At 37.3% G+C, this 9022-nt stretch overlaps 1 protein-coding gene across 1 annotated transcript; it reads left to right on the plus strand.

Moving 5' to 3' along the window:
• Nucleotides 1–1168: 1168 nt before the first annotated feature.
• Nucleotides 1169–8868, plus strand: LOC107660839 (membralin-like; the record flags this gene model as incomplete). The annotated part of the gene is made up of 10 exons (XM_016450259.1): nt 1169–1465; nt 2585–2747; nt 3354–3464; nt 4498–4620; nt 4696–4796; nt 5498–5555; nt 5693–5776; nt 5954–6086; nt 7483–7582; nt 7681–8868. Coding segments are annotated over 10 exons (1839 nt in total), but the record flags the coding sequence as incomplete, so codon positions are not given.
• Nucleotides 8869–9022: the final 154 nt, after the last annotated feature.

Here is a 9022-nt window from a genome sequence, read left to right on the forward strand (position 1 = left end):
CATTTTAAAGACCATTTTATGCCACTGAATATATAATCATAATGTAACAGCATAATAATGCAAGAAGGCCTACACACTTCCAAATGACAACAAACTTTTAATTTTTAAGAATATTTAGATCATGGATATTAAGTATCAAAATATTAGATGCCTACAAAAACCTGAATAACCTGAAAAAAAACAAAAAGTGCGAAGTAACAAGTAGAAAAAAGAAAAACGCACAAAGATTTTTCCATCTACAGATTTTTCCCGGACCTTCTTTACTCTGTAATTTAAGGGTGCACACTATTGCTGAAAAACACAATCACTACTTAACAGTCAGATGTCCGTCAGATCCCTAAACAAGACCATATCTGCAGTTAAAGCGTTTTTTACATTTGAACGAGCACCTCATGACTACAAAACGTTATGTACGAGAAGCTGCAAAAGAGACAGGCGCAAGTGGAATGTAAAAAAAAACATGGTGACATTAATTTTTAAGTAAATATAATGGGCGATATATTGCGTCACCAAAAATTATTGAGGTCATGTACATATATTGCGCGATAAATCGATATATTGATTATTGCGACAGGCCTAGACACAAGCCGCTATTAATTATTATTATTATTACTACAACAGTTTTGTTTTAAAGCAGATTAACTTAATTCTGTTCTGTACTTTCAGTAAAGCTGTACTTTCATGTAAGCATGAATAAAGTCTGATGAAATTATTTAAATTATCTCAATTTCAGTTAAAGTTTCAGAATTTTGACTTGATGAATATAAAAGGAGTATTTTTTTTTAAATATTATATCATGCTGTTATTGTTATGGAAGTGCATTCATTCGTAAACAGACCAAAATTGAAGTTGTATGGACTTATTTTAACACACCTAGTAGACTAATAGAATTTGTTGCAGAATATTCTTCAGAAAGTCACCGTTTGTGTTCCATGGAAGAAAACATGATGAATTGTATTTTAATCATTTAATCAATTTCTGCTTCTTTCGATTTATTAAGCATAATCATCTGCGATATTCTCCCACTGGTTATTTATCCTGAAAACGTTTCATCATAATTAGCCATTCGCTTTATCTTGCATTAGAAACAAACGTTTATTGCTTTGTTGCCTATTCTGTGGTTTTTGTACGCATTTTTTGTTTTTATTCATTGTCATTTGATTGGCAGGCATTGTTTATGCTCTTCATCCTGGCCTACATCCACATTGCCTTCTCACGCTCTCCAATCAACTGCCTGGAGCACGTGCGGGAGAAATGGCCCCGTGATGGCATCCTGCGTGTGGAGATCCAGCGCAACTCCAGCCGCGCGCCCATCTTTCTGCAGTTCTACGAGACAGAGGGAATCCAGGGCCTCGTGAAAGAACCAGAGGAAGACGGAAGTGAAACCAGACAGCCAATGGCGCCCACAGACGCTGAAGAGGAGGAAGAGATGACCATGGAGATGTTTGACAACAGCACAGTACGGGTGAGTTTATTACACAGGAACAGGAAAACTAGGATGGGGAGCCAGGCATAATTCATATAAAAATTGCTAATTGTTATTTATGTACTCATTCTCATATTGTCCCAAAAACATAGGCTGTTAACACGTCAAATCAATATTCATTTCTAATATGTGTTAATATATTGTTAATATAAGTTATTATTTCACTATTATTATTATTATTATTATATAATTTTTTAAATATAATATTAACTAACAAATACAGTCTGGCCCTCACACAAGTTCTTTGAATTTATGGTGCTTTTTTAATGTTCTTGTAAACTTCACAGATCTCTATGAACTGCCTTTGTATAGAAAAGAGATGCATAAATGTTCTTGAAAAATATTTGTTTGTGTGTGCTCCTTTCAGCTCTTTTCTATACAATTATATAGAATTAATGTGAAAATAGTGGAATAGTATGCAGCTGCCCAACAGTAAATCAATATTAATTTCTAATATTTGTTAATTTAAATAGTTGTATTTGTATTAATTTATGCAATATAATGTACTGTTACTATTACTACTTATAATAAGTCACTTATTATTAATGTTATTAATACTATTGTTAACTTTGCTATAGAATGAATTAATATATCAATGTATAAGAATATACAATGAATAATATGAAAAGATCAGAAGAGTATGCAGTTGCCTAAGAGTAAATCAATATGAATTTCTAATTTAATTCAATATTTGTTAATTGAAATATTGTAATTGTATTAGTTCTAATAATATAGTATTGTATTCTAACTGCTATTACTACTGCTACAACTAAGTTTCTTATTAATATTATCATTATTAACAAAGTATAATATTATATGAATATATTTTTAGAATTTAAATATAGAATTTATTATATAATTAAATTTCAGTCTGGTCCTCATAGAAGTTGTATGAGGCTTATGGAACATTTTAAAATGTTTTTTTTTTTTTGTGGGTGCTACTAGTAAAAACAATTGCATACATTTATCGAATGTCCTCGTGGTCAATAAATAATGATAGAATATTATTTTATTGTGAATTATTCCACTGAAATGGCCTCTGTTCTCCAGATCGTTCTGACAGACTGTGCCCTTTGTCTCTCTCTCTCACAAATGCAGTTTGAGCTAGACATCGAGCCACGTCTGAATCCGTCGCTGAGTGGCCGTGTTCCTGGCTCCAGCCTGAATGAATCCCAGGATCTGTCCTTCAGCCAGGCCCCCTCTAAAGGTATGCAGCCGCTGAGGGAGACTGTCTCCGAGATCGAGATGCTAACTCGAGCAGGTAAACATCTCAAATAGCCATTTGGTGCATTCCTCTTCCTTCTCTTCCTCCTTTGTGAATTCATTCCCTGTCCTCCCTCCATCCAGTGCAGCCCTTCTCACTTCCCCTGGTCAGATTTCCTTTCTGTTCCCACATTCTTTTATAACCTTGCCCTTCCCAGAGGCCATGTGAGCTGTGTCAAAAGGCTTCCGAAACAATCACAGTGGCCTGTTGTAAGATAAGATGTCTGAGTGTCCCAGATACTGTAATTTCTTACAGTTTAGATACAAATTCACAGTTTCCAAACTTCACATCTGGATTCAAATAAGTTATTTAAAATGTGTAAGATGAACAGGGTGTTATTCGCAGGACGGTTTCAGGGTGTCAGTCCCCCAAATTAAAGCTTGAAACCCCAAAATGAGAACATAAACATTACTGTAAATGTTTCTGTAAACACACACACACACACACACAAATCAATGACAGCATAGTCACAGTGTATTTTTTTTAATACAGAGAAACTTTATAGAACAATTAGTGTGAAATGAAAGCTTTCTAGATTAGTAGAATTTCTAAATTCAATGAAACATTGTCAGCATTTGTCAGTGTTTGTGTTTGTTTGTGTAGTGTGGCCACAAGAAGAGTATATTGTCGAATATTCTTTGGAATATGGATTCCTGCGGCTGTCCCAGGCCACACGGCAGCGACTCAACATCCCTGTTATGGTGGTGACCCTGGGTGAGTACATCACACCCTGCAGGCCATCAACAGAAAACCTGACCAAAATCCAAAAAAGAATAGAATATTCCATTTTTGCACTATTATATTCTAATATTCTTGAGAATATTCAAAAATTAAAATTGTTATTGTTTACTGATCTTCTTGTTGTTCCAGTCACTTATAACTTTGCTTTTGTGTGATAAATATAATACATCATTCATTCATTCATAAACAGACCAACATTGAAGTTGTATGGACTTATTTTAACACCCCTAGTAGACTAATAGAATTTGTTGCAGAATATTCTTCAGAAAGTCACCGTTTGTGTTCCATGGAAGAAAACATGATGAATCGTATTTTAATCATTGAATCAATTTCTGCTTCTTTTGATTTATAAAGCATAATCATCTGCGATATTCTCCCACTGGTTATTTATCCTGAAAACGTTTAATCATAATTAGCCATTCGCTTTATCTTGCATTAGAAACAAGCTTCCACAAGCTTTCATGGTTGTGGTTGCCAGATGTCAAATGTTTGAATCCGTCAACCAGAGTTTTTCTCTTAAATTAATACATTTCTGTCCAGTGGTTTACTTAATTGTCCCAACCTGGCAACCATGCGCATGCGATCTCTCTACGTTACAGAAAAAAAGTGATTATGAACTTAAAACATCAGCAAACATGTAATTTAGAGTTTAGTGATCTCTATTGAGACATTCTGTTCAAATAAAAGTGTAATACAGCCAGTCTGTTTTCTTTCACACAGTCATTTGCTGCCACTAAATCTGCAAGCAAATCATACGAGTTGACGATTTATTGATTTGTTCTTATGTGAAAGTGCAGTAATTCTGATATAATGTAAAAATAATAATAATAAATTAATTGAAAATTATTGTGCAGTTCTATAAGAAAGTCATAAAGGTTTGAATGACATGAGAGTGAGTTAAATATATATATTTTTTATTAACTCTTCCTCAAAAAGAAGACTTCATATCTTTTTTTTAAAAGGGAAAGCATAAAGTTGTAGTTCATCTCTCTCGGCCTGTGTTCAGACCCCATGAAGGATCAGTGCTTTGGAGATGGTTTCAGTCGCTTCCTCCTGGATGAATGCCTGGGCTATGACGATATCCTGATGTCCAGTGTGAAGGCTTTAGCAGAGAATGAGGAAAACAAAGGTAAATTCTCTTAAGAATGTTTTTTTTCTTGATGATGCTGTAACTATGAAGTGAGTGTGATTTGTTTGTTTTTAGGGTTTCTGAGGAACGTGGTCTCTGGAGAACACTACCGTTTTGTCAGTATGTGGATGGCTCGTACCTCCTACCTGGCAGCCTTTGTAATCATGGTTATCTTTGTGAGTTCAGTTTGAGCATTTTGGTAATCAGTTCACCCAGTAATGAAAACTGATCATTTACTCATTCCAATGACTTTATTTCATAAATGGAACACAAGGTGAACATTTTACAGTGTTCTAATCTCATTTCCACCCAATTACAATGAGTGGTGACTAGAGCTTTCAAACTGAAAATGGAAAAATGGTTTAAAATCACTTTAAATTATTCTAAACACAGCCTATGCACTATATTCTGAATACTCTTGAGGTCATATGATAGCTTTGGGTGATAAACAGACTGATATTGAAGCCATCACTTAATAATCTGCCCCATTAGCAAGGTGTTAACAGCTGTACCAAATCATTGAGTCAATCAGTTACATTTTGGAAAAAAACAAAAATCAGATTTTGTAAACACATCATTCAGATTTGGTGAGCTGAATGAACGAATTCTCTGAAAAGATCTGACTCAATAGAATGATTCATTCACTTGCAGTAAATAATGACTTCATCTTTGGTCTGTTTGCTTCTTTTTATTGCTTTTTTATCATTCAGTTAAATTATATTAAAAAAGTGACCAGAATATTCTTCAGAAATTGACCTATTGGGTTTCATTAAAGAAAGAAAGTCATACAAGTGAGCAAATGATGACAGAACTATAATTTTTGGGTGAACTGTTCCTTGCTGAATCACATGGAAATTCTTCATATTTTCTCTCTCAGACTCTGTCAGTGTCCATGCTGCTGCGGTACTCGCACCACCAGATTTTCGTCTTTATAGGTAAGTTCCCATCAGCCTCTTGGGTCTTCAACACTGAATAACCGATGTGATGATGTTCCACGATCAAGTCTATAACATTAAAAAGCCATTATTTTTAACCAGACTTATCTCTCTGATGTTCGCTTTTTTTTTCTCAGTGGACCTTCTCCAGATGTTGGAGATGAATATGACCATTGCCTTCCCTGCTGCCCCTCTCCTCACTGTCATCCTGGCTCTTGTAGGTAGGTAGAGCTCACTGCTGGGAGTTTTAAAGAGATGTTCTCATGTCTTTATTAGTCTCCTATCAACTTGATGCCTGATCTTTTATTTTGTTGACTTCAGATATTACATGAAAATTTGTTAAGAAGTTCTATGAAAGTCGTTTGATACCAAATACTCTATTTTGATCCTGTCTGCAGGGATGGAGGCCATCATGTCTGAGTTTTTCAATGACACAACCACTGCCTTCTACATAATCCTCATTGTTTGGTTGGCGGACCAATACGATGCCATCTGCTGCCACACCAATACAAGCAAGCGCCACTGGCTCAGGTATGTAATCACATCGGCACAGGTAAATGCCAGTGGTTCAGGTGTCTTACCAGATTCCTCTACTGCTGTTTTACATTCACTTCACGTTTGCATTTATGCATTTGACAGCCGCTTTTGTCCAAAGCGACTTCATTCAAGGTATACGTGTTATCATTTCATGCATTCCCTGGTAAATCAAACCTTGGCCTATGCATTGCTAGTGCCATGCTCTACAGTTTGAGCTACAGGAAAGCTGCAGAACAAAAGTTTAACAGTTTGTTCTGAATGTATCTAATCACGATCTCACATTTTAGCTTGAATAGTTTCACACAGACTAGAATCATTGTTTCGATAACTATGATATTATGATATCTTGAAATTAATCTGCCTTTCCAATATATCTCCAACATTTGCATATAGTTGTCACAATTTTGCCCCCTAGAGGAATTCACACAGAACTTTCAAAACTGGTCATGAAGCAGCCATTCATTCATGACTGTATAATTCATATTCACTGTGGTTGTATGAATTAATAATAAATGTGTAAATATATCCAAACTAAACAAAATGACAGCCAGTATGTCTGAAACAAAAACATAGTACGTTTTCTAGGGCTAATCAACGTGATGATTGTCATCTATAAAATAATTAATTCGAACATTTATTTTAACTGCCCATTTTCAGAAATGGTGTTTAGAGAGTAATTTTAGTAGAAAAATATTGGTAATTCTTTCTTTACTTGGTCTCATAGTTTTTGTTAGGATACATCACATTTGGTCAGGTTGGTCGCATTTGTTTTAGCTGCAGATGTTCAAATATTAATTGTATCACAAGCTCAATGGTTTAATTCTGTTCTTTGTCATTTCTTGGAAATGCTGGCTTAGGTTGACTCTATTCAGATCAGCCTATTAAAACATGAAAATGAAACTGAAGTATAGTGTATATATTATCTCTGTTTCAAAACCTAGTGTGCTGCCTACCTAGACAGCATCATAGGTAAACGCCTTTTAGCAAAGCTAAAAAGTTAGCTTTTTTTGGTAAATTGTTTCTCAAAATGGTCTGAATGCATAATTGGCGAATCAATCTGAATTGTTTTTAAAAAAACATTTTCAGTAGTCATTGATCAAAAAGAATTGGAGCCAAATGCTTTTTTTTTGTAAAGCTTTGGGTACCATGTTGTTAGCATCTCATTAACGTCACTTTCTTTTGGAAACATTTTGGGGTACTCAGGAGCACTATTTGTATGGCGTACTGAAATTGCTTCCTGTTGAATCAGTCACTTATGAGGTTCCATGTCAATGTGAGCTCCCCATGTATGTAGAGAATGGACAGTAAGGCAGCTCACTAGGGTTGTTTTGGTGGTTAATGCCACGGTATCGATTATCGCATCTAAAAGATCTATTGTGCTGTTTTTCAGATTCTTTTATCTGTATCACTTTGCCTTCTATGCGTATCATTACCGCTTTAACGGCCAGTACAGCAGTTTGGCTTTGGTCACTTCCTGGCTCTTCATTCAGGTATCTTATTTCAGCTTTTTTCAGTGTAACCGGGGAATCTGTGGAGTTGCATAGAATTGTTTGTAGCTCATGAGCCTTTTCGTTTTTGTCTTGCGCAGCACTCAGTGATCTATTTTTTCCATCACTACGAGCTGCCGGCCATCCTGCAGCAGATCCGGATCCAGGAGATGCTGCTTCAGAACCAGCAGGTGGGTCAAGGAAACCAGACTGCATTGCAGGACAATCTCAACAACAACACTAGCAGCACGGCGCCTGCTGGCCAAGCTAATGCAGCCGCTAACGTGAACACTAACGGCCAGGACCGGCAAGCCGCTCAGGACCAACCTCAGCTCCAAACCCACAATGGCTTGGTGGTAAATACTGGTCTGTCCATCGACCCATCAAACTCTGACCTCGACTGGATGGCTGAGATCGCCATTGGCCCGGATATCCTGTCAGTTTCACACTTGAGCGACTCGCTTTTGGAGCCGGGAGGGATCCAGGAACCAACGTCGTCCAGCGCAGGGGTAACGGAGCTGCATGGTCCGAGCACAGCAGGAGAGAACCAAGTCGGAAACAGCGCGGCAAGTGTTCCTCCGGGACGGGGTTGTGCTCATGGTCTGGGTCCCCCTGGAGATGGAGGAGGGCAGACAGAATCTGAAACTTCCTCCCCAGTGACCTCACACACAGACTGCAGAGTTGCAGAAATGCTTAAAGGCACCACGGACTGGGAAGGCCAGACGGAGAACAAAAGCGAGAGTTCGGACTCCCACTCGGCCCCAGCTTGAGTCGCGCACCCCCATTCGGAACGAATGAATTCACGCTCTACAGTCGCCACCCCTCTCTGTAAATTAATCCAGAAGGCATCAAGAGGAGAAACCGTGATGGGGCTTTATGTAATTACATCCTGGAAACCTCCAACATGAACATGAGGAGGGCCGAAGCAGACTTCCGCTGTGTAGTCATGTTCTTAAGAGTAAATTCGTATTGAATTGTCAAATGATGCCATGTGTCAGGGTGTGATCATTGAAGTCTTTACATGTTTTTTTTTTTTTTTTTAATGGTTGAAACTTTTAATACAGGAAGTATTCAGTTTAAAATGTGATGTATCGCTCAATAATGGTACTTTTCGTTGCTCTTGAGTATGGAGTTGCAGGTATCAGCGGGCCGCACGGGCGGCAATCTTAAAATCTGAATACACGTACTTTGCACATCTTGTGCTAGGATTGTTTCGGCTTTCTTTCCATTCCTCTAATGATATAACAAGCAGTGAAAATTCATGTAGTCACGATAAATTGCTTTGGTCCCTACTAGTGTTGTCAAAAGACCCGGTATTTCGGTACCAAGTCGGTACTAAAAAAATTAAAACGTTACGGTACCAGGTTTTCTTAAGTACCGGTGGTACCGAGTACCCGGTCAACCCGGTTCTTGATGCGCTATCCGAAAGCTATCCTCTTCCAG

Source organism: Sinocyclocheilus anshuiensis, unplaced genomic scaffold (genome assembly GCF_001515605.1).
Source record: "Sinocyclocheilus anshuiensis isolate Anshui unplaced genomic scaffold, SAMN03320099.WGS_v1.1 scaffold3628, whole genome shotgun sequence".
NCBI classification, from domain to species: domain Eukaryota; kingdom Metazoa; phylum Chordata; class Actinopteri; order Cypriniformes; family Cyprinidae; genus Sinocyclocheilus; species Sinocyclocheilus anshuiensis.